This window comes from Schistocerca americana, chromosome 2 (genome assembly GCF_021461395.2).
Source record: "Schistocerca americana isolate TAMUIC-IGC-003095 chromosome 2, iqSchAmer2.1, whole genome shotgun sequence".
Taxonomy (NCBI): Eukaryota; Metazoa; Arthropoda; class Insecta; order Orthoptera; family Acrididae; genus Schistocerca; species Schistocerca americana.
Genome location: NC_060120.1, coordinates 605,894,195 through 605,921,222, shown reverse-complemented (window position 1 = coordinate 605,921,222; position 27,028 = coordinate 605,894,195). Strand labels below are relative to the sequence as shown.

Here is a 27,028-nt window from a genome sequence, read left to right as displayed (position 1 = left end):
AAAGTGGGCAGTCCAGCAAGAGATGGACGACCGTCATTTGTGAGCCACAGCAACACTGAGGTGGGTCCTTGCAATGGAGGAGGTAACCATGCATTAGCCATGTATGGTCAATGCGGAGGCAGCAGAGGACAACTGATTCCCTGCAAGAGGACTGTATGGAAGACTTTCGCACATTCATAGTCTCCTTAGTGACACACAGTTTGTTGTGCGTACTGTTATGTCATTCCATCTCCCAAAGCTGAAAAACCCTGTGGCGTAAGACAGAATGCAGATCAGTTTCGGAGATGTCCATCTCCAGAAGCAGTTTCTGCGTAGCCTGTTTGGCCAGCCTGTCGGCAAGTTCGTTGCCTGGGATTCCAACGTGTCCTGGGGTCCACACAAACACCACTGAACGACGGGACCATTCCAGGGCATATATGAACTCCTGAATGAACGCTACCAAAGGGTGGCAAGGGCAGCACTGGTCGATAGCTTGCAGGCTGCTCAATGAGTCAGTACACAGGAGAAATGACTTGCCTTGGCATGAGCGGACGTGCTCAAGAGTATGAAACTTCAATATTTCCTTGCTATGAATTCAACATCGGTATTCCAGCTTAAATTCTAGTCTTTATGTAAAAGAAAAAAAAAAAAATTATTGCATCAAACTTTTCCATAGGATGATTGTTATGATAACCTGGTTTCTAATATATTGAAGGTGTTACAACATTCAGGACTTACCTTTAATTAATACAGATTATTATTTCCAATTATTACTGACAGAATATAAATCTATGAGCATGTGACTTACATTGAACAGGCCTTATACAGGGTGTACATAAAGTCTGGGAACACTTTCAATTATTTATTGCACAAGAACCAAACGTTGCAAAGATATCATACATATGTCATTTTTAAGAGAAACCCTTAAACGTTGGCCCCCCCCCCCCCCTCCCCATGTATACCACCACAGCATAGTTTGGTACTTTGCCGATAGTCAGCGCTAGTCGCAAACATGGCGAATTCAGGTGTGGAGCAAGCTTTCTGCATGTTGGAGTTCAACAAAAACAAGTGTGCTACAGCTATTCAACAGATGTTTAGAACCAAGTATGGTAAGAAGCCACCACCAAGGACGGCCATTTACCGCTGTCACAACAAATTCATTATGATGGTTTGTTTGTGCCCGACAAAGAGAAGCGGACATCCCAGTGTGAGTGAAGTGAATGTGGAGTGCGTACGAGAAACATTAATAAGGAGTCCAAAGAAATCGGTGTGTTGTGCATTCCATGAACTCAAAATGGCTCCAATGACAGTGTGGAAAGTCCTGCGACAGAAGCTCTCTATGAAACCATTCCAATTGGAGCTAGTGTAGAACCTCAACGACGATGACAAAGACAAACGTTTTGAATTTTATTCACAGTTGCAACAACTGAATGAGGATGGGGTTGACATTGTTGATCGCTTAATTTTTAGCGATGAAGCCACTATTCACACAAATGGGAAAGTGGACAGGCATAATTGTCGAATCTGGAGTACAAAACATCCACATGAATGCATTGAATTTGAGCGTGATTCCCCAAAGGTAAATGTTTTTTGTGCCTTGTCACATCAAAAACTGTACAGGCCATTCTTCTTCGCCGAGAGCACTGTCACTGAATATTCCTACCTGGACATGTTGCAGCAATGGCTGATGCCTCAAATGCAATTGGACTCTCCGTTAATCTTTCAGCAGGATGGGGCACCACCCCATTTTCATCGTGAAGTTTGTGGGTACCTGAACACTGAGCTGCCGCATCGATGGATCGGCTGTGCTACACAAGGGGACAGCTGTTTCATGAAATGGCCTCCCCAATCACCAGATCTCACTCCGTGTGGCTTTTTTCTGTGGAGACACATTAAAGATCTGGTGGATGTACCGCCTCTACCACGTGATGTAGCAGAGTTCGGGACAGGAGACGGGAAGCGACTGCCACTGTTGACGATGCCATGCTGGGACAGGTATGGCAAAAATTCGATTGACCTAATGGGTTACTCATGGTTTGCATATCGAATGTTTGTAAAAAAAACTTTCAGAGTTTCTCTTCAAAATGCAATATGTATTACACCTGTACAATGTTTAGTTCTTGTGTAATAAATAATTGAAAGTGTTCCCAGATTTATGTACATCCTGTAATAGAACTTTAAGCATATCATATTGTACACTGTTTCAAACAATAATTCATTGCATTCACAGTGAAAATCATTGTTGGCTTCTGTTCATCAGGTATGATATAAGCCATTCTAGAGTGCTGTCCCTAATCCTGTATTTCTCAAACCGGAGATAATCAAGGAATGGTTAACTAAGTTTAAGGACTTGAAATTATGGAAGATACCTGCAACTTGGTTCCCATGATCTAATGCTTTGCTAATCTTCCGGGCAAAATTGCTTTCTAAAGTCATAGTGATTTTTCAATGTCAGGATTAAAATTAATTACTCAGCATAATATTACATTTTGTAATAAAATTTTGAATTGGGATTGCAGCTACTTTCACCAATCTTGCTGATTAGACTGGAAGAATAGAAACACACCAATAGTTTGACATGTTTTCTCTTGATCCAGTTGTGATTGGATGTTTCATATCTGTTATGCCAACACATTAAAACACATATGTTCGAAAGATTGGTTGGTTATTAGTATTAATCACATTGGTGACGGCAGAAAAAACACAAAAACAGTTGTTCACTACACACCAAAAACATACATGTATTGATCATCTAATGGAAAGTGCAAGTGAAACATGTGATGTGACAAATGTGGATGAAAGAATGCCAGAAATCGGCCAGCTGGAGTTTGAAAACTAACAAATACATCTCCAGGACCACACACGTGTTAAAAGCGCTGGAAATCTTAAGTAACACCGAACAATACATTTACAATACAGAACTTTTACTACAAAAGTTGCTTCTAACCTAAAAAGCAAGAGAAAAATATGACAAAATGTAATATAGGAGCATATTATATCCACCATGTAATACATTTATTGTACGTATCAAACAAAACATGTATTTCAGGCCACTGATGATGCTTCCCAAATAAAAGAAACAAAATGCGTATGGCAATAAACAAACTGCCTTCATTTAGTTGCCGAAACAGTACACACTTCCACAAATTTAGAGCAACTAAGGGAAAGACGGAAAAAAGATAAATTGACCTTTATCACATCTTAAAAAACCTTTAATAAATTACTCAGATTCTTTGTGAGTCATTTATTCATACAATCAGCCCTCACTATATTTGTGAATAATTTATTTAAACACTCTGCTACTTAAATTGGATTAACAATGGTGTTTTTGTTTAACTTATTCTTCAATATTTAATGAGTGCAAACTACAATACGTAAGTCTGATTGAACAACTGACCAAACAGCACCTGTCTTACTGTTAAGTTTTAAAATTAAATTATTATTTACCATCTGCTGTGTTGCTTTCACAACATTTTTCCATATAATTTTGTTCTGTCTGGCACCATTTAAAGCATAAAAATTATGTCTAAAAGTTTTCTGTAGCACAATACAAACCTGCAACTTATGGATATGAGGCCACATGGTGGCACAAATCAATACATCACACCAGGAGTATGACATTTTTCCAACTATGATATGTTCCAATGATAGAAATGATGACTTCAGAGATAAAGCATCATCTGGTATCACTAAGTGATTCTCACTGAAAAATAAATAAGGAAGTTAAATAAAATAATATGTGGATGCAAGCCAAACTCAAGTTTCTTTTTTTTTACAGTAATCACATATCATCTTTTTTACAGTTATCATCCATCCTCTCCACACAATAAAAATTACCTAACATTCAGTATCCGCAGGAACTGTAGTTGAATAGCTATTTCGGCCACTGCTGTCCAGTTATTCAGCAGATTCCTTGAGAGATCAAGCTCCCGAATTCTTGGACATAGTTGGAATAGCTCACCTGGACTACCAGCAGTGCTCACTTGATGTTCCCTTAACCATACAACTTGAAGTTTACTGAAATCACTGTAAAAAGCAATGAAATTACCTGTCTATCAATAAAGATATAAAGAAAATAATTAAAACTAATCTATCAAACTAAATTACTGAGTTTCACTGCTGTGCTAATACGAAAGGTAAAGAAAATACAACTAAATGTAACAGTGGGTGATGGCTGAGAATATCAAGTGATGATAAAACTGACATAATTAAGAAATAATGGGAAGGGTAAAGGTGACGACTCACTGTATAGTTGAGGAGCTGAACACATTACTGCCATGAACAAAATCCCAATGAGGTAGGGAGGGGCTTCTTCTAAATGAGGCTATGGGAAGTCTGTTTGTCAACAAAGTTTGGCAATCTCTGTCTGGAAATGTGTTAGTAATAGCTACAGTATACTGGGCAAAACACTGCTGTTAACTTTAGATGTGCCATTTATAGGCAGATAGACTCTATGAGAGAGACTTTTTAGAGCAGAGCGGATGGTAGCAACTCAACTGGAGGTACTGTTGATGGATGGTGGGCTTTATATGGATGAAAGTTTTAATGGAGTATTGAAGAGTCAGATCTCAATATTCATGAAAGTGGCACACCGGAATGAAGTGGATCAGGTGAAATGGACAGAGGAGAAGCTGTTGAGGAATAAGGGTACAGTATCTTATATTTGCTTCCAAATTGTAAAGATCATCAATGATCCTTAAGCACTCAAGTGATTTAGAACCTTGGGTGGCTAGGAAGGATTTGGTTATCTCTGAAGGAGGACACTTTCTGCAAGCTTAATAATGTTTTCAATTTTGTATGTGTGCCTTTCTATACTTTAACTATATGGTGTTTGGTTAACATTGCTCCTTCCATTCCTTGTATTCCATACAGGATTTTTCCTGTAAAGTATTAATTTTAATTTGGACTTAATAATGTTGTAAATAGTAGAAAGATCAGTCTACTGCTTTCTCCACACCAATTAACTAGTATAAGTAGCATATTTAATTAAGAAGAGGCTCATGTGAAATGTCTCTGTGAAAATTCTTTGAACAACTGCAGCAAGATACTGTGATGACTGATGTAAATGTGAACTGTATTCTGTGCCACCCTCAATCATTTTGGTTTGGTGACTTTTAGAGCAAGTACTCATTCCTGGACAATGTTTCTAAATACATTGCTTCAACAGCAATATAATGTATCCAACAAATCCTGCCAATGGATTGTTGTTGGCTGCAACAGCTCACCTAATTTAGGCATTACTTGCGCAGCAAAGTTAAGACGCGTACCTCAATAATATTATTTCTTGTTTAATTAATGTGTGAAAAAGTGAAACCAAAATTGTGGTGTTGCTTTCATTATTAAGTAAACACAATCCAGTATTCATTAAGATTTTCAGGTTCATGAATACAAACTTGTGTGCTACCAAACAGGCAACGAAGAAGAGACTACAGAAGTCAGGTTGGTTATCTTACAAGATGGCACAGTGATAGAACTTGTATTCTCAGGAATGATAGTTCAAATCCTCATATGACTAGCCAGAATTAGAAAACACCTGCTTTCCTAAAATGCTTAAGTTGAATGCTGGAATGTTTTTATTGAAAGGCCAAGGTCAATTTTCATTCAAATTCTTCCCTGGTCTGAGCTTGTTCCCTGCTCTAATGATTTCATCCTTAAAAAATTCTAAACTCTAATTTTCCTTCCTTTTCCTTCATAATTTACAAGTGGGTTATTCAAAATCAGTGTTTTGGAGGATTTTTTGTATTTTTTCTCATTCCACAGGCATGGTATTCCATTGGCTCAACACAGTCAGACAATCAAGTATAAGATTTACACAGTTATGGTACAACTCATTTTATTAAGGTCTGCAGCTGGTGGATGCTGTCCGAAACCAAGAACAGCCAGCTTAGTTTTTGGAGTTCTGTTAGCAGGTGCTCAAATATCAAAATCAATATTCATCATCATAACTGGTAATGAAATACGGTTCCACCAATTTGATTGAAATACAAAGTGGCAGTCAGGTACCACGAGAAATCACACAATACAGCTGCTCGTCTTCCATGTAGGATCCAAACATCTCTTGAGGGGTCTCAAATCCAGGCACCACAATTTCCAGTTCTGGTTCGAGCTAATTTACTTTTCTTTATGAAAGTGGTATAACCCAGCTATAGGCATAATTTTGAGATACTGAAAGCAAATGCGTCTGTCTTGAAACTGCTCTGAAACGAACTTCAATGTTGGTGGTACTTTACTGGAGGTTATAACATTAAGAATGCTGAAACAACGTTCCACAACAACTGCAAGTAACACGTGTTCTCACATGAGGCCATTTGACTAAATATTTAACTTAGGAGCTGTGAAAGAAACATAAGCATATCTCTTCTTTTGTACATGTGTATTACATATTTTTGTTTTTTATGACATGTTATGCAACCTTGAGGATCACCTTAGTATGGATTTGTGGAATGTAAATATATCTACCTATCAATCTCTATCTTATATATGTTCAACAATATAAGGGAAAAGATAGATTGCTACTGAACATTAAGATGACATGTTGAGCTGCAGACAGGCGCAATGAAAAAACTGTTACATATTTCGCTGTTTGGCCAATGCCTTCTCCCGAAAAGGAAACACACACACACACACACACACACACACACACACACACACACACACACTTATTCATACCAGCAAGCAAACCTCATGTGCATGTGTCCGCCATCTCCAACAGCTCGGACTGGATTACAACTGTCACGTTGAATGGAAGCAGCAATCTGGAGGGGGTGGGGAAGGGACAGCAGGGTATGGATGGGGGGACAGAGGACTGCTGTCTGGCAAACTGTGCAGGGACTAGAAAGAAGCATGACAAGACTGCCACCAGGTGCGTGCAGCACGGTAGGCTGTGGGGCGGGGAGGGGGGAGGGAGCAGAAAAGGAGAGAAGCAGGAAAGAGGAAAGATGCTTGGGCACATGGATAGAATTAGGCACACAAAGTGGGTGAGGGGGCATTAATAGGGAGGAGATGGTAGAGAGAGGGGCAGAAGGGGCAGAAACTGTTGGGTGGAGGGTGTGGGGACAGTAGGTTACCTTAGATTCAGGCTGGGAGTGGAGAATGTGATTTAAGGATAACTCCCACTTGTGCAGTTCAGAAAAGCTGGTGTGCCTCAGGGTAGTCTACTTTTCTGTAGGGCACAGTTTGGCAGTGGCCATTCAGCCTGGTGGACAGCTGGATGGCAGTCAAACCAATATAAAAAGTTGTGCAATGGCTGCAGCAAAGCTTGTATACGACATGGCTGCTATCACAGGTGGCCAGCCTCTGATCATGTACGATAAGTCTGTGACAGGACTGCAATAGGAGTGCTGGGTGTGTGGATTGGGCAGGTCTTGAACCTGGGTATTTCACAGGAATGTAATCCCTGTGGCAAGGGATTGGGACTGAGAGTAGTGATGGACTAGGATGTTGTGGAGGTTGTGTGGGTGATGGAACACCACTTTAGGAGGGGGCGAGAAGGATCTTGGGTAGGATGTCCCTCATTGCAGGGCATGAGGATAGATAATCAAAGCCCAGATGAAGGATGTGGTTCAGTTGTTCCTGTCTGAGGTGATATTCGATGATCAAGGGGGCACTGCTTTGTATCTGGTTCTTGGGGACAGTGGGAGGATTGGGGGAGCTTGGGGAAATGATGCGAGAGATCTGTTTGCCGACTAGGTCTGGGGGGTAGCACCTGCCTGTGAAGGCCCTTGTGAGACCCTCAGCATACTGAGCAAGGGAATTCTTGTTACTGCAGATATGCTGTCCCCACATTGCCAGGCTGTATCAGAGGGATTTTCTTGGTGTGGAGGGGATGACAGCTTTCAAAATGCAGGTACTGTTGGTGGAGGAGAGTGTCATAGTCCAGGAAGTTGGCACACTGGGTTGAGCAGGACCAGGTAAAGTGGATGGGAGAGAAGGTGTTGAGGTTGTGAAGGAATGAGGATAGGGTGTCTTGGCACTTAGTCCAAATCACAAAGTTATCATCAATGAACATAAACCAGATTAGGGGTTTGGTATTTTGGGAGGCAAAGGTGATCTCTTCTAGATGGCCCATAATCAGGTTGGCATAGGAGGGTGTCATGCAGTTGCCCATGGCTGTGCCATGGATTTGTTTTTATACCTTCCCTTCAAAGGAGAAGTAGTTGTGAGTCAGAAAAAAGTTAGTAATGTGTTTGAGGAATGAGGTACTGGTTGTGGAGTCTGAAGGATGTTGGGAAAGACGGTGTTCGATAGTGGGAAGACCACTGGCACAAAGGATGTTGGTGTATATGGAAATGGCATCAATAGTGAAGAGTAGGGATTCAGGAGGTAAAGGGGTAAGGAATGTATGGTGAGGATTGTGGAGAGTTGGTGAAAGGAGTGGTTGATATCTTTGATGTGGGAGGCTAGATTATGGGCTATTGGTTAGAGGTGTTAGTCAATGAGGGGTGAGATTCTTTCAGTGGGGGTACAATAACCAGCTACAATGGGACATCCAGGATTGTTGGTATTGTGGATTTTGGGTATCATATAGAAAGTGGATGTGCAGGGTGTCATAGGGGTGAAGAGGGAAATGGATTCAAGGGAGAGGTTCTGGGCAAATGGTGGAGCTCTGGAAAAAAATTGTCAGAAATCAGGCAAATAAGTTAAGCTACTCTGATGGTGAGAGGAAGGACAAGATTTTTGGAAAATTCTTGTTTCCAGATACCATGCAAGAAAGTAACAGCTCTTGTACGTAACCTGGCTGATTAAATTAAAGTATTGCTGTGTTACAAGAGAGGTACTACTCTGACAGCACCGAGTGAGGTCACGCAGTGGTTAGCACACTGGACTCATATTCGGGAGGATAACAGTTCAAATCTGTGTCCGGCCATCCTAATTTAGGTTTTCCATGATTTTCCTAAATTGCTTCAGGCAAATGCTGGTACAGTTCCTTTGAAAGGGCATGGCCAATTTCCTTCACCATTCTTCCCTAATCCAATGGGACCGATGACCTCGCTGTTTCGTCCCCTTCCCCAAACCAACCAATCGACTCTGACACAGGGATACTTTTAAACAATGAGAGACTTAAAACGAGAGGGGCCCCCGGGGTGGGATCAATTTTTTGAAACCACCTGCATGGTTATGTAGGTTAGGGACCTAGGTATAAGATATCAGGTATCAAAGAACCATGATCTTGAAACCTATCAAAGAAGATGAACGGAGGAAAACTATACCACAACTGAAGTTCCAGAAATCAGCTGGTGAATTTATACTTTCTTCAATTCACACTTCCTTCAAACGGTCTAGTCCACCTGCTTACAGTAATATCAGCTGCCACAGAGGGTGCTGATACCTGGAACTACTTTCCTCTTCTGCAAAACTGATCACAGATGCAATACTATTCAGCCAATTGTGAACAAAAGCTGACACGCAGAAACACTTGGCCAGTTCGCCAAGTGCAGTTACAGTTCACGCAGATCATTGGTTCACAGAGCTCCAGTTCCTGTCACAGTTCATACAGTACCAGTTCGATCCAACACATAACATCATTTGCCAGTGTAGTAGCCAGCTATTAACATGTGATCATCAGACAGTAAACACCAATTATCAAGTTATATTTCCATCTGTGTGCCGAAACAATGACTTTTAGTTACAGCAGCTCAGGCTGAATGTCTATACATTAAATATTTTTCTTTCATGTTAGAACAGTATATAGAACTTTAGCTACAGAGTCATACACCATCCACCCCTCAAAGCTGAGTAAACGAGTGATTCCCAAATTGGTCTATATCGATCCCCAGGAGTTGACTCCAACCTTCAAGTGGTCCATGTCAGCAGGAGAATAAAAAAGGAAGGAGTGCATTAAATGTATACCCAGTTAGGGAAGTCACAATTGAAATTCCGAATTCTTCTCACAGAACTGAAGCTTGGTCCTCTGTACATCACTGTTTGTCTCATCTGCTGAAAGAGACGGTGAAGTAACTTTTTTATTTTCACTCTCTTGCTCGCAACATCATTAATTACCTTTCTAGCTCCACTCAGTAAAGTACTACCCATTGTTGTTCTCCAAGGAGTGAAAAGAGTATCCAGCACTGCCCATCATGGGCCAGGAAGAGCTTCTCACTCATCTGGAGCCATTTCAATTTCTGACACTACACAACACAGCACAACAACCACTTCACAATGGCCCCATACACAAGGTTCTGTGTTACAGCACTAAGTTTGGCAGTGGTTGCACACAAAACAAGTGTGAGGAAGTAATGTCACCATGTTTGGAAATGTTGGAGGAAAGTCATTTTTTATCAAATTTTATCTTTGTAGTTACTTCAGTTGTATAGAGACATGCCAGCCATGACTTGAGGTTGAGAGGATCAATTTTGATTGCTAATGTCGTATCATATTTATCTAAATAGCTTAATTCTTATCCATAGGTAACTCATACTAAAGATGTCAGACTCTAAAAGTAAATGTAGACATTAGTGTCGAGTATTTAAAGGTTGGTTTCATTCCTCACTGTCAGACAAATGATTACCTATGTGCCTTTTAACCAACAAAGTGTGAAGCAATGACACTACGAGAGCTTCCACGCTGGAGGATCATCTGAGGTGTCACCTTGACAAGAAAGGTAATGGTCTGAAATGCTTTCAAGTACTTAAAGAAAAGCTGCAAAAGAGCCCCACAGTGGACAGTACGTTAACTTCAATTTCAGAAAAAGATGGTGATGGTCTGCAAGTGCCTTACATCATCTTGCTACTTATCACTAAATCTGGAAAATTTACATACCATCGGGGAACAGATAATTTTGTCAGCCATTGAAGTTTTAACAACTGTTCTACCCAAACTTGCTTATGATGTACTCAAAAGACGTGTTAACGAAATGAATTTCAATATTCAAAACATCTTGCATAATTATTTGCAAAAGACATTCTCTCCACACAAATGGATGAGTCAACATTATCTTGTAATGAAGCATTATTACTGGCATATGTTCATTTTGTTATGGACTAAGAAATCCATAAATAACTGCTCTTCATGAGAACTGTGATAACACACACAAAAGGTGAATAAATATTTAATGTTATGAAAGATTATTCTATGAAAAAAGCAATCCCTTTATCAAATGTAATATCAGCAACAGCAGGTGAAGAATATGCCACGTGTGGGCACTATCATGGATTTATGAATCATTTAAAACAAAATGTACCTGGGGTGTTTGCAATACACAGTGTCATCCGTTGACAACAATCAGTTTCGAAAAATCTGAGCGGTAGTTTGCACCCGTCTCTTCCATTTGTCATTAAAACAGTAGACAAAATTTTAGATGACAAGTTGAATTAAAAGTTATTTGCACAGTTACGAGAAGAAAATGACAAGAACTTTGATCGATTACTCCTTCACACTGAAGTACACTTCCTGTCAAAAGCCTTATTTTTGACAAGATTTTTCTCACAGTATCTGAAACTTTTTTTTAGAGTTTTAGGATTCTAAAAATCCAACTTTAAAAGATAATTTAATCAATTTAACTGTGCAAAATTACAAACTTTAACTAAGTTACTTTGCAGTTACTAGGTGGCAGTCTAAATTTCATAAAACATTAAATCGATCATTTTAGCTTTTCTGTAGGATTAGACTAATGAAGCAAAACAACGGACAGTGAAAAGTTTCTCAGTTTCCCAATTTGTCACAGACAATCTGCCAGGATGATGTCATTTCAACCTACATTCAACATTTAATTGTCCTTCATAGAAAATTTGAAGCCTAAGTTTGAGGATGTTTTGATTATGGAAATAGGACAGTGGATTATGTATCTATACAGTGGTACTGAAGAAACGGATGCCATATTACAAGAAGTAGTGACCAGAATAAGCACTAGTGATATACTTAACATACAGTTCTGGCTTCAGAGAGACATACCTGTTACTTACAATGTATTATGAACTACCACGAGAAAGTTTTTGATAACTTTCCCATCTTCATACCTTGTGTAAAAGGGTCGCAGTGCTTGCTGATATTTTTCTTCAGACCAGTCCGAGCCGCCAGAGATGATGGTCATTTGTGCATGAGGTGTGCTTGCTTGTGTGAATGAATGTGTGTGTGTGTGTGTGTGTGTGTGTGTGTGTGTGTCTTTCTTTTTCTGATGAAGGATTCGCCAAAAGTTTACCTGTATGTGTCTTTTTATTGGGCCTGTTTACAACTTAACATGTCATCTTTATGGTAAGTAGCACTCTATCTTTTCCTTATATTGCTCATTTGTAGTTCAACCTATTAAAGTGAGTAGCACTGTATCAGATGACAAAAATACATTTGAAGTTGATGATGAAATTACTATGAAATCACTACACTTAGCTGCATACAGGCGTTGATATACGTCAACGAGGACAGTCAAAAATATGGGATCTCCTGCTTACATGACAGATGCTCTATCCGTCTGAGCCACTGAGAACACAGAGGATAGTGCAACTGCCCAATAAAACAACACAAACACACAAAATTTCAAGCTTTCGCAACCAACGGTTGCTTCGTCAGGAAAGAGGGAAGGAGAGGGAAAGACGAAAGGATGTGGGTTTTAAGGAAGAGGGTAAGGAGTCATTCCAATCCCGGGAGTGGAAAGACTTACCTTAGGGGTGTGTGTGATATGTGTGGATGGATATGTGTGTGTGTGTGCGCCAGTGTATACCTGTCCCTTTTTTCCCCCTAAGACAAGTCTTTCCACTCCCGAGATTGGAATGACTCCTTACCCTCTCCCTTAAAACCCACATCCTTTCGTCTTTCCCTCTCCTTCCCTCTTTCCTAACGAAGCAACCATTGGTTGCGAAAGCTTGAAATTTTGTGTGTGTGTTTGTGTTTTTTTATTGTGTCTATCTACCAGTGCTTTCCCGTTTGGTAAGTCATGGAATCTTTGAACAGTGCCCGAACTCTTATGGGAATCGGCAAAAAGCCACGAGTAATGAGTATAATGGGCAGGGGCACTATGAATATAGTGTGAGACAGTAAGTTGGAAATGTAGGTCTCACGGGATGTGCACCGGAGATAAGTCCCAGGAGTCGCACTATCCTCTGTGTCCTCGGTGGCTCAGATGGATAGAATGGCCGCCATGTAAGCAGGAGATCCCGTGTTCGAGTCCCGGTCGGGGCACACATTTTCGACTGTCCTCATTGACGTATACCAACGCCTGTATGCAGCTAAGCTTAGTGATTTCATTTTAATTTCATTCTAAAAATGAACTGCATGGTCACCGATGGTACCTATTCTCTTGAACGTGTTCGAAAGAACAGATATCATCTTCATATATATGAAGTTGATGAATCTGCAAACATTTAATATACGAAAGGCAGGTGTCTGCCCAAACCTGAAAAAAAGTCAGTTGGTCTACAAGACAAAAAAGTTTGGGGATCTCTGGTCTAAATGTATCTTTTTTAAATAAAGGTTTATTACTTGTTTAATTTTGTGCTGCCCATATTACTTGTGTGTTGTAGTTGCACCACCCTGTGGTCACACCAGCAACTATTTATCTCTGATAGGATGCTTGCTTCCTGCTACCTTGGCTGTTGCCATCAGACTTACTTTTTTTTGTAAATGCAATAGCTGATAAGGGAGATGAAATTTTTCCAGAAAAACTAAAGGTATGCAGTTTTGTATCACCATACACAAAAGAGGGTAAGGATGACCCCAATAACTACACACCTGTCTCACTGATATTAGGTCTCTCAAAAATTCTGAAAATGTCTGTATGATATATTATCTGTTTCTCTGGCTACATTTAATGTTCCTGTAGCATCACAGCATGGTTTCAGAAAGGGAAAATCTGCAGAATAAGCAATTGCCAGTCTGGCAGTATGTTACAGAGTGCCTCTAGGAAAAAGAAAATTTGTATCTGCAATGTCTCTGGATCCCTCCAAAGCATTTGACACTTGTCTATGAAGTATTGAAAACTGGAAGACTATGGGAATTGAGGGCAACCAGGAAACTGGACACAATCATACATATGTAAAAGGAAACAATATGTATCAATATAAAACTCCTACTACTACTTACAAACCAAATCCACTAAATACAGAGTACCGTACAGTTTGATAATGGGAGCATTATAGTTTAATCTTTTCATAAATGGTACAGGTGTTGAAGAGAAAAAGAAGAAAATATGTACTTAACACTGACCAAAATGTGGAACAACTTGAGAGAAGTTGCAAAGTATGCATCACCATGGCTCATGGGGGAAAAAAAAAACATTGTATGCAGTGTTCAGAAACAAATAAGAACTGAAAGAAGTAAGAGTCCACTAGATTCTTAGATACTACTGTAGATAATGAGCTGAAATGGAAACAGCATATTAATTCTGCCTGTAAGAAACTCATAATGCAGCAGCAGTTATAATATGCATAGAAAGAACTCCTGTGCACAAAATACCATGGATTTTTTGAACTGTTTCTGCAGTATGGATTGACAGTGTTGGGAAACACAAACATTCCAGAAACAAAACAGTCAGAATCATTCTAAGAAGGACTTCTGAAGCATGCAGAAATTGCTTTAAAAAATCTATACGCACCTTCACTTTTACATCTTTGTACATATGTAAATTGATAATGTGCAGCACAAAAGATAGTTCAGAGTGGATTACAATACTAGTGTACATATCTGCAACACAGAAGAAGAACGATGTACACAGCATATCCTACCAACTGACAATGCTTGATAATGAATCACACTGACTCAAATATCAAATTACTAAGAAGTTTGCTTAAAAACCTGCATGACAGTTTACATGACACTAACTTTCCAAAGAAACTTAAAAGACTACCTGGTGGATAGGGAATTTTACAGTACTGAAGAGTACATATCAAATTAAATTTGTATGTTTCATTCTTTATAATCAATGATGATGTATAGTGCAATCAAAATGGCTGCCTCCTTAGGTAATAAGTAACGATAAATGGTTTTTGCTTTTGACATGTCCTATATTATGTGTGTATTTAATGTATACAATGTAAGCCTATAGGATCAAATAAAATTCATTTCAATTCAATCACACAGCAGTCATTCATCCTGCTAGGCCCCAATTTGTGAGTATCTGGCAAACAAGAATTCCTCAATATACATTTAGAGTCCTGAGAATAACACTGATTTTTCAAATGGCAGTGTACATTAGTGGATTAGACAGTTAGTTATTGTTCCATGTTCCATGAATCACTTTGGATGATTAATCGTAATGAAGTGGAACAAGTTTTATATTCACATCACACATTAATTTGTACACACGGTTGCATTCTGAAGACTTCTAAGTTTTTTTAAATTTTTTTATTACAAAACGAAAAAAAGATCTACAGATGTGAGTTAGTAATTCCTATTCACCAACTTTTACACAATACGGTAATAGAAATTCTTCCACGGAATAGAAGGAATTGTCAAGGATAAACTTTCTCGGTTTGTTTTCAAATTTTAATTCCGAAATACATTTTTTTACAATTTGAATTCTCATCAATATGGACCCCTAACAATTCTGAAGTTTCCATCCTATTTATTATCTCCTCACCATGTGTTACACTTATCACTGGTGCAGTACCCCTAAATGTACAGAGCTGAATAAGTTGTGTCTTTTACAAACTGAGGACGAGACCCTTCACAGAAAACCAGTCAACGATACTTTTAAGAACTCTGTTTACAATTTCTTCTGTTGTTGTACATATGCTTGGATTGATTACAATACCAGTGTCATCTGCAAAAGAACTATTTCTACTTCTTGTACATCAGATGGAAGATCATTTACATACATGAGGAACAGTACTGGGCCTAAGATTCAACCTTGGCGAACCCTACGAGATTTCTCCCCAGTCAGAATTATGTCCCTGAATTATATTGCTTGAATTAATGAGTACAACTTTCTGCATTCTTTTGGTTCGATATGATATTATCCTTTGGGTGACTATACCATCAATCACACAAAACATCAATTTATCTGAGACAGGGGCGGGCAAACGTTGCACGCGACTCATGAGCACACAGCGCTGCACTTGTGCTGCTCACGTGCAATCATCAAACGGGGCAGTGGCGACAGCCAGGAGGTTGCGGCAGTGTAGTATCATGCTAACCTGCGGACGTTGAAGCGAAGCAACCACTACGTAGTGAATGTTGTATTTAAAGAACCGGAAAATGCAGAGTGAATCAAGGAAACAGAGAAGTGGAGATCTGCTATCTTTTAAAAAGGAATGGGAGAATCACTTTTTCATTGTGCAAAAACGTGAAAATTCGAAATGTATAATATGTGACAGTATTCTCGCTGGTCAGCGGAAGTTTAATATTGAACGGCACTATAATAAATAAATTTCAATACATTCCCGTACTTAGTGTAATAAAACAGGAATTTCTCAAGCGATTTGGGGATATATCATACTTATCCCAAGGTTTTGAATAGTTCTCGAGCCAATTTGCTGTTTCTGTATATGATATTCATCCTAGTTTGCAAATGGAATTAATAGATCTACACTCTACAGCATAATTCTCGTCTGAGAGACAAGTTCCTTTTGGCAAGATGCATAGTAGATTTTTATCACGACTTTCCACAGCAAGAGTTTCCTCGTCTCCATCGTGAAGCCACGAAGATAATGTCAATGTTTGGCTCGACATACATTTGTAAGAGATTTTTTTCTGTTATGAAAATTAATAAGTCTCGGTTAAGAGCAAACATCAGTAATGAAAATTTACGTAACTGTTTGCGTTTGTCTGTATGTAGGAATTTTGTTCCAGACATTAAACGTATTGTAAACGCCACCTTTGATAATTAAATAAAACATATCATAGGTAATAGGTACTCTTTCAAACCATGATTTCTTTGAAGCACTCCTACTTACCTTATTCCCTCATTCAATAAAGCAGACCAGGAAACAAAATGCATTACAGAGGAAGAAGTGGAGAGACGGTATGGTGGGGAGGGGAGAGAAGCGGGTGGCCAGATTGCTCCTGTGTGCACGCAGAACACCTGTTAACTGCACACGTGCAGGATTCCTGCCTGCCCCTGATCTAAGAGAACACCATCATTCTCAATTTCTCATATGCCTTAGAAATGTCACAGAAAATACCAATCACCACTATTTTATTATTTAATGCTTGTAAAATCTGGAGAGTCAGCATTCTCAGTATAGGAGCCCTTCTCAAGCCCAAGCTGTGATTTGCTAAAGACACTATTGTTGCTAAGATGAGATACTGTTCTACAGTACATCATCATCTCAAAAATTTTGGAGATTGATGTCAGCAGTGAGTAAGTTGGTATGATGAAGTTTGCAGGTTCAAGTCCTGGTGGATGCTATCTATTCTTTTTTAATTTTTATCGAAAAGACTGATCATTAACCATATCCAGTAATGAGTTGAAATATATTTTTTTATTTCTAATTTTTGTCATATCATTTTAATCACCATGTAAGTTTTTTTAATTGCTCTCGTTTTTCAATTCCTTTTGTTCTTTTTCCATTTGGCATCTTTGTCCATGTTATTTTAATTATTTTTATTTATTTGTCATAATATTTAATGTTAAAAAATACTGATTCAACAGTTAAAAAATTCTTTTTTGTACCATGATGTACATTTCTTTGAATCTTAATTATCACACAAACAGTTACAAACTCTCTTTACATCATGGACAAAGAAATTCAGATAAAGATTTAAACAAAAGAGTGTTTTACAAATAAAACAAAATTCAAGCAAAATGAGTAATAGAAATAACAATTGCAATAATAGGGGCAAAAATATAAAATGATGAACAGGAAGACATTAAATCAAAGTAAATACACAAAAATAATCAAAATCACATGAACAAAAATTCCGAATGAAAACTGAATCAAGGGAAAAATGAGAGGAAGTAAAGTTAATACAATGACTAAAATTATGCTTCAAAACACTACAAATAAAGAAATTATATTTACCCAATTAATCAAATAAAAATGTCATTTTGATAAAGATGTAAAAAGAAAGAAAAATACCTGGCAAGCTATCATACTCAAACCTACTACCTACAGTAAGTTAAACACTACACTATGGTGGTCTGGTGGTCTTATGAGAGAGAGATAGAGATAGATAGATAGATAGATAGATAGATAGATAGATAGAGAGAGAGAGAGAGAGAGAGAGAGAGAAGCAATAAGGAGCCTGACATCAAGTAGGAGGCAGGAGTACTGCAGGCCATTATTATTCACAAAACTGGCAGTAATGACTGTTTATAGTCACTGTGCCTCCTTCATGTTACTAAAGATCTACATCCCTTCAGTAGGAGGCACGAGATACACGACCACAACACCTGTCACAAAGTCATTATAAATGTACCAATCTATTGGCTGTCCAAAACAGGAGACTGCTTTCCAACAATTGCCCTGAGAATGTTTAGACTGCTACCAACGGAAGTGCATGTCCTGCCACAGGAGAGATTCAAAAACAAAGTTCCAAGAGACTTAAAAGTATGACCACTATCCTCCATCCAGGAATTTTTTTCTTTGAAGAAAGTGATTGGATTTACTGAACTTGCACTAAAATTGCAAATCTGTCAAAGAGCTAAAATGCAAACAGCAGATGAAATGTGTTTTATTATAAAATACTTAATCTGTGGAAATTTGTTGCAATGTTAAATATTATTCGTATAGTAACATATCATTTTGATGCAGTTCATCCAGCCAGTGAACGACACAGATTTGGTACTAAAAATGATGATAAACCACATAATGGTTTAACAAAGGTAGACACACCTCTGGTGATGTCTTCTTTTAACTAATACACATGGAGCTGAACTTGGATAATATCATGAAGTAGTAGCTATGTCTTCATTAGGTTATGACAGATGAGATGAGAAGAGAGGTATTTCATTCTGTTTGCATATTTCCACTATACACTTCCTCTTATAATTTTTAACCTACACTACTTCCCAAGCAATCTAACCTACCCTTGATGGCTTCAAACAAGTTGTAACACCAATATGTTATTTCTGCTGGTTTTCATTTGTTCACTTTACAAAGTAAAAAACCTAACTTTAGATTAAAATGCCTAAAGACACTCAACTATCTTTTTATTCCACTCAGTAACCAGTGACTTTAGGTTACAATTATTAACATTTTTAATCTTCATCACAGCTGAACTGTCTTTCCTACAAGCTATTTCAATTTTTTTTCTCTAACTGCAAATTTTTCTTCATGATGACACAAACCTTTCACAACTGCTCTGTAACTTGAACCTGCAAACTTCATCATACCAACTTACTCACTGCTGACATCAATCTCCAAAATTTTTGAGATGATGATGTACTGTAGAACAGTATCTCATCTTAGCAACAATAGCGTCTTTAGCAAACTTCACATATCCATGCAAAACAAAATACTGATTGATATAAATGCCATTTACAAAAATATTTTTAAAGTTTGTTTGACATGACTTTAGCCTCTGAGCCATTGAACATATCAAAGATCATCCAAAATAACATTATCTGCGTTATTTCATCAATCACTGGTACATAACTGGCAAAAATTGGCAATTACATCATTCATTTGAATGAAATTATGTTTATACTCAAGAAATTTCACATAAGACCAAATATCTTGACTTCAGAGATACATACAAATAGCCTTGCTAACAAAAGTTACAGATACATATCTACTTTTGTTGAATTCAGATCATTACAAGAGAGGGACCCTAAATAGTACACAGTTACTGTGAGGAAACTTCAAAGAAACAGAGACTATGACACAATAGGTGTAAAACAAAGCTTAGGACAGCAGAGACAGAGAGATACTCAATGAAACACTTTTGGCTGTCAAGAGAGCAATGTGTGAAGCCTTCAATAACTACTGTAGCACAATTTTTGTTAAGTGATCTTTCACAAAAGGCAAAGAAATTCTGGTCATATGTAAAGAATGTAGTGGCACCAAAGTTATTGTCCAGTCTCTAGTGAATAAAACAGGAACTGAAAATGAAGGTAGCAAAGCAAAAACTGAAAAGATTGACTCCATTTTAAAATGTTCCTTTACAAAAGTAAACCCCAGAGAATTGCCCCAATTTAGTCCTTGTACCACTCAAAATATGAATGAAATAAGTATTAGTGTCAGGATGTTGAGAAACAGGTGAAATCATTAAAATTGAAAAAAGTTCTAGGGCCCGATGGAATCCTTGTCAGATTCTATACTGAATTTGCAGCCGAGTTAGCCCCTCTTTTAACTTTTAATCTATCGCAGATCCCTCTAATAAAAACCCATGTCCAGTTGATGGAAGAAAGCACAGGTAACGCCTGTCTATAAGAAGGAAGTAGAAGTGATCCATAAAACTACCGTCCAATATCACTGACACTGATTTGTTGTAGAACCTTAGCACATATTCTAGGCTCAAATATAATGAGGTATCTCGAACAAAATAACTTCCTCTATGCCTATCAGCATGGATCCTGGGAACATCGAGCACATGAAAGCCAACTCGCACTTTTCTCACATGACATCCTGAAAGCCATGAATCAAGGCGGTAATTAGGACAGAGCATTTCTCGATTTCCTACACTTATTGTCAAACACTCGATCATATGGAGTATCAACTTAAATTTGTGACTGGAGTGGAGAGTTTTTGGTAAAGAGAACACAACATGTTATCTTGGATGGAGCGTTATCATCAAATGTAGAAGTGACTTCAGGTGCGCCCCAGAGAAATGTGTTAGCACTCTTGCTGTTCACGTTGTATATTAATGATCTTGCAGACAATATTAATAGTGACATCAGACTTTCTGCAATTATCTATAATGAAGTACAGTCTGAAAAAAGCTGCATAAATATTCAGTCAGATCTTGATAAGATTTCAAAGTGGTGCTAAGATTGGCAACTTGATTTAAATGTTCAGAAATGTAAAATTGTGCACTAGACAAAATGAAAAAAATGTAGTATCCTGTGACTATAATATCAATGAATCACAGTTGGAATCAGCCAACTCAAAGAAATATCTGGGTGTAACACTTTGTAAGGATATGGAATGGAATGATCATACACTCAATTGTGAGTAAGGCAGATGGTGGACTTCGGTTTATTGGTAGAGTACAGGGGAAGTACAATCAGTCTACAATGGAGATTTCTTACAAATCACTTATGCGACTCATTCTAGAATATTGCTCAAGTGTGTGTGTGACTTGTACCAAATAGGACTGACAGGGGATATTGAACATGTACAGAGAAAGGCAGCACGAATGGTCACAAGTCTGTCTGACCACAGGAGAGTGTTACAGTGATATGGAAAAAACTGAACTGGCATACTCTTGAAGACAGACATAAACTATCCCATAAAAGTCTACTAACAAAGTTTCAAGAACTGGCATCAAATGATGACTCTAGGAATATACTACAAACCCCTACATATTGTTCTCTTAGCGATTGTGAGGACAATATTAGAATAATTATAGTAAGCATAGAGGCATTCAATCAATCATTCATCCTGCACTCCATATGTGGATGGAACAGGAACCCTAATAACTGGTATAACAGGATGTACCCTGCCATGCGCTTTGTAGTGGTTTTCGGTGTATGGATGTAGACGTAGTCACCACAAGTCAGAATTACATGAACTGTTTTATAATGACAATTAGTGAAACTGTACTTCAATGTAACTAATTAGTTTCAGAAAGTCACAAGAACAATTGGGAACAACAGTCAGACAATACTAAAACCATTCTATTGCTCTTACCTCTGTTGTCTATTAACCTTGTCAAACCCCACTACTTCCAGAAATCTAGCATTGATTTCCTTTTGTAAGAGTTCCAATCCTTTCCTGTCAATTCCAGCAGTTTCATCTCCTTTCACTTCTCCGTATCGTTCCCTGATTGCTTCAGGGCAACTGACTCCAAAGTTAGCTTTGGCTGGGCGAATGAAGGATCCTGACTGAGGAAACCTTTTTTTAAAAGAAAGTATTTCTATTACTGGCTTGTTGTACAACAGTTCAGAAAATTATTTTTGTAAACACAGGTGAGAATGACAAATACAATTAATGATTAGAGACATCATACTGTGGCACATATGTCCAATCATTAAATTATTAATACACAAATACAACATTCTGCATTTAAATATACCCACAATATTATGCTTGACTAAATAATACCTACTGAACAATCCCACAGCAATAACAATTAACATGCAAGTTGTGGGTTGTAGGCAAGAAATCCAACCACCACCAGGCTACATCAGGTACACATCAGAAGTGTTCAGAAGACATTTTGATACATTACGTATGTTACATCAACTTACCAAATTAAGAAAAGCAACTCCAAAAATCCAACAATTTTCACAAAATTATGCTGCAGCTTACACACTGAGTGCATAACACACTATTGGTTTATTTAACAGTAGCAATAGGTGTGAAGCTGAACATTAGCAATCCACACCACTTCTCTCAGCATTTTCTAAAGTATTTGAGAGATTAATGACAACAAATCACCAAGAATACTAACTACTGAATAGTAATCAACATGGCTTTCGAACAGGTAGAAGTACAGCACCACAAATAATGGGTTACACAGATGAAACCATAAGCTGCCTAGAAAACAACAATATTGTTGAGGGAGATATTTCGGGGCTTTCTAAACCTTTCAGTAGCGTTAATCATGAAATTCTTTTAGGTAAGCTGGAAACAATGGAGACGGAAAACAAGTGGTTGCAAAAATATATGCAAAACAGACCAAAGATTGTGCAACTCACGTCAACTCACAAAATCAGGTCAGCAACTGATGTAAAAAAAATTTCAATAGGAGTACTACATAATAGTGTGTTAGGCTCCCTTCCATTCCCTCTTTGTATAATTAACATACAGGTCTCAGAGACTACAGCTAACATCATGTTTGCAGATGAAATTAGTGTAATGGTGAGTGATGTTAAGGAATCTCTATCTACAAGAATCGAACAAGCCTCAAGTCGCCGCATTCATGGTTCAATGCCAACTGTCTGATGCATAATGTGAAAAAAAACTACATTCAATTTGGAAAAATGAATCAAAACCAAGATTTCCAAGTGTTACTGGACACAAATGAGTTAAAAAGGGTACAACTTAAAGAGATGTATGTCGATTAAGACTAAAATTGGAAAGACCATTGTGACATAATTTCATAGTCAACTACTGATTATTTAGCAAGGTTGATCACAAACACCAGCAACAAACTCTCTGACCAAAACCTATATTGATAACATGTAATTTCAATAATTTTATACGTAAGATGTGTTGATATTAGGAATGAAATTGTATTTCAAATGCAGCTTTGCGGGCAGAGCTGTGTGGCAAAGTTAACTTTCTAGCAACTGAAGTGCACAAATCTGAGGACAGGATAGCTGCGGTAAAAATCTCTTTAAACGATGACACTAGTGCTGTAAGAAAGAAGTACTTGAAAAGTGCAACAGTGAACAGAAATTCAAAGGAGTTCATGATCCCCTTGAATCAAAAGACCACAAATTTAAATCAAAACTTGCAACAGCTGAGTCAAATTTAGAGACACACAATTTCGGTCGGTGACAGTATTCAAGCCCAAATAGTTAATGTACTTAATAAAGTTGAGGCCATAAGTAATTTTGTAGTACAAAGTATAACTAATTTAAAAAGAATAGAAACTGAAACCAACCAAACCTAGAAAACATTGATGTTAGAGTAAAGAATCTGCAGGAAGTTTGTTTTGCAATTCACAATAATGTTATATGGGGCAATGTGAAAGTGAAATGTTTCAGGGAAAGAAAAATATTATGCTCTAGATTTTACTCAATGTTGCAGCAATAATTTTGTACCTTACATGACAGACACCCAAGACTTTTAGAGGGAGATGTGGTAAAACAGACTAACTAAAGAAAATTTAAAAAATTAAGTTATCAGTACTTTGAAAGAAGTTTTCTTTGCTATTTCTGGTCTGAAGCCAAATGGATTAAAATCCAGAATGAGATCTTGAATGGATTAACCTATTGGGAAGAAAAAGGTAGTAAGAAGGAATTGTGCAAAAATTGGTTAAAGAAACCTGTCGCTTTAAGTCTTAACTAAAACTGCCACTCTGAAAAGGTGAGTTCCCAAGAGCTTTCAGTGGGGCCGAATGCATCTGCTAATTCAATGGAACACTTTTTGACTACCTCCAAAAGTTGGACGGGACCTTGAACTCCAGTTAACCAACATCTGGGCAGTTCGCATCCAAATAGGAATTTCACATACGAAGAGAAGGTAATGGATTTGGGAGGGAGGGAGGCATCAAAATAGATAACAATTCAGTAGAAGCTGAAAAGAAATGATTTAAATGAAAACTCTATAACAGGTAACATACTTAAGGTCAATATGAGTCTTTGGTTAGGTAAGCGTATTTTGGTAACTGTTCTGTTATTACTTTTGCAAGTATTATTGTAATTGTATGTCTTTTTGTTATCTGTATGTGTATATATTACTGAAAGTGTAATTTAAGTACATGTACTGTTGCTGAGTGTCATTTTTTTCTAATAAAATACCTCTATTGAAACATATCTTTAATTTTGCTCTATACCTCAGTCATTCAGTTCAGTGGCAGAATCTTATATGCTGATGTAAATATTAGCTCACTACCTCCCATGATTGAAAGACATGCATTCAATTTTTGTAGGTTACTATGTGAAAGCCACTGCATGGTCAACCTGCAATCCATTGAAGAGAAGTAAGATGTGGCAGTTATAGGACACAGGCTAAGACCATGAGATGTGAAACACACGTATGGACACACTGCATACCACTGAAGATGATTGAAATGATGTAGCTACAAGGACACTTGCTAAGACCAAGTGTTGTGAAAATCCACTGCATGAACTGATTATACATCATGGGAGTCAATATAGTAAAAACATTTTTTTTATAATTTTTCTCAATTAAATACATTTCTTTTAGTTATAGTGAAAAAAATTTGTGTGTGTTATATCAGTGTATCTTCCTCAAATTATTGTGAGTTCTTATACTTAAGTGATATATCATGTTTCATACAATAGGCCCTAAACTTGAATATAATGCTGACAGTAATGTGTATTTGTATTTCACTTCCCATGTTTTTGCAAAGTGTTACTTAAGTAACTTACTTATGGAAACATGGACACACGTCTAGTTTAGAGTCTGTATACTTTATTTAAACAATATAAAATCCAGGATGGAATGTTACAATTTTATGAAAAGGAAAGCTGCTACTCACCATATAGCAGAGATTCCGAGTTGCATATAGGCACAACAGAAAGACTGTCACAAAGCTTTCGGCCAGGAGGCCTTCATCAAAAATAGACAACAGAGAAAACACACACACACACACACACACACACACACACACACACACACACACACACACACGATTGCAGTCTCAAACTACTGAAACTGCACTGCAAGCAGCAGCACCAGTGCATGATGGGAATGGTAACTGGGTGGGGGTAAGGAGGAGGCTGGGGTGGGGAAAGTTGGTTGGTTTGGGGGATGAAAGGGACCAGACTGCCATGGTCATCGGTCCCTTTTTCCAAAGACAAAGAACACCCACAGAGAATAAAAAAAGAGGAACAGAAGAGATCACAGACGATACAGAACAAGAGAGACGGAGACAAGGACAAGACAAAACGAACTAAAACCACACAGAGTGTGACGGTGGTTGGCCGACCACAGAAATAAATAAGGAAAAGCCAACCACTTAGAAACACATTAAAAAACCAGTGGAAAATCATAGGCCAAAGGAAAGAGTCAACACAAAACAATAAAATAAAACAGAAACACTCAGAGTAAATGATAAAATCCCCCTGCCCGAAGAAAACGTAAAACTAAGTCAGCCATAGTGGAGTCGTCTGTTAAAAGGGCAGGGAGCGTAGCAGGCAGCGCAAATGTCTGCCTGACCACTGCTAAAAGGGGGCAGGCCAGCAAAATGTGGGCCACTGTCAAAGCTGCCCCACAGCGACAGAGAGGAGGGTCCTCCCGGCGCAGTAAATAACTGTGTGTCAGCCGGGAGTGGCCAATGCGGAGCCGGCAAATAACTACTGAGTCCCTGCGAGTGGCTCGCAGGGATGACCGCCACACAGCCGTCGTCTCCTTGACAGCACGGAGTTTATTGCGCATTGGCAGTTCGCGCCATTCATCGTCCCATAGCGCCAAGATTTTGCGGCGGAAGACTGCCCGCAAATCAGTCTCTGGGAGGCCAACGTCCAGAGATGGCTGACTGGTGGCCTCTTTCGCCAGGCGGTCAACATGTTCGTTACCCGGGATACCGACATGACCGGGGGTCCACACAAAGACCACAGAGCGGCCGCAACAGGCGAGAGTAAGCAGAGACTCGTGGATAGCCATCACCAAACGAGAACGAGGGAAACACTGGTCGAGAGCTCGTAAACCGCTCAGGGAATCGCTACAGATAACGAAGGACTCGCCTGAGCAGGAGCGGATATACTCTAGGGCACGAAAGATGGCGACCAGTTCAGCAGTGTAAACGCTGCAGCCATCCGGCAAGGAACGTTGTTCGGAAAGGTCCCCTAGAGTGAGCGCATATCCGACACGACCAGCAACCATCGAACCGTCAGTGTAAACAACACCAGAGCCCTGATACGTGGCCAGGATAGAATAAAAGCGGCGGCGGAAGGCCTCTGGAGGGACTGAGTCCTTAGGGCCCTGTGCCAAGTCGAGCCGAAGGCTAGGGCGACGAACACACCATGGGGGTGTATGCAAAGTAGCCCGGAAAGGAGGTGGAACAGTGAAACCCTGGAGCCCAGAGAGAAGCTCCTTGACGCGGACCGCTATTGTACAACCAGACCGGGGCCGACGTTCTGGCATACGGACGACCGACCGCGGGAACAGGAGACGATAGTTTGGATGCCCGGGCGAGCTTAGAACATGGGCAGCATAAGCGGCCAGCAAACGTTGGCGTCGGAACCGCAGCGGAGGTACACCTGCCTCCACTAGTACGCTGTCCACAGGGCTGGTGCGGAAAGCACCAGTGGCAAGGCGTATCCCGCTGTGGAGAATCGGGTCCAGCACCCGTAACGCAGATGGGGATGCTGAGCCATAAGCCAGGCTCCCATAATCCAGACGGGACTGGATTAACGCCTGGTAGAGCCGCAACAGTGTAGAGC

General features: G+C 38.9%; 1 protein-coding gene across 3 annotated transcripts in view; it reads right to left on the bottom strand.

Annotated features, from left to right (window-relative positions):
* Window positions 1-27,028, bottom strand: part of LOC124595823 (tubulin-specific chaperone E) — a 67,820-nt gene that overhangs the window by 28,093 nt on the left and 12,699 nt on the right. For all 3 annotated transcript variants that reach the window (XR_006978251.1, XM_047134717.1, XM_047134716.1), the window contains exons 3-5: window positions 21,639-21,842; window positions 3,817-4,005; window positions 3,535-3,682 (exon numbers count right to left, since the gene is read on the bottom strand). Coding sequence is in view for 2 of the 3 variants with exons in the window: in XM_047134717.1 (XP_046990673.1) it covers window positions 3,535-3,682; window positions 3,817-4,005; window positions 21,639-21,842 (541 nt within the window). In the remaining variant the exon portion in view is untranslated. The remainder of the gene's footprint in view (window positions 1-3,534; window positions 3,683-3,816; window positions 4,006-21,638; window positions 21,843-27,028) is intronic.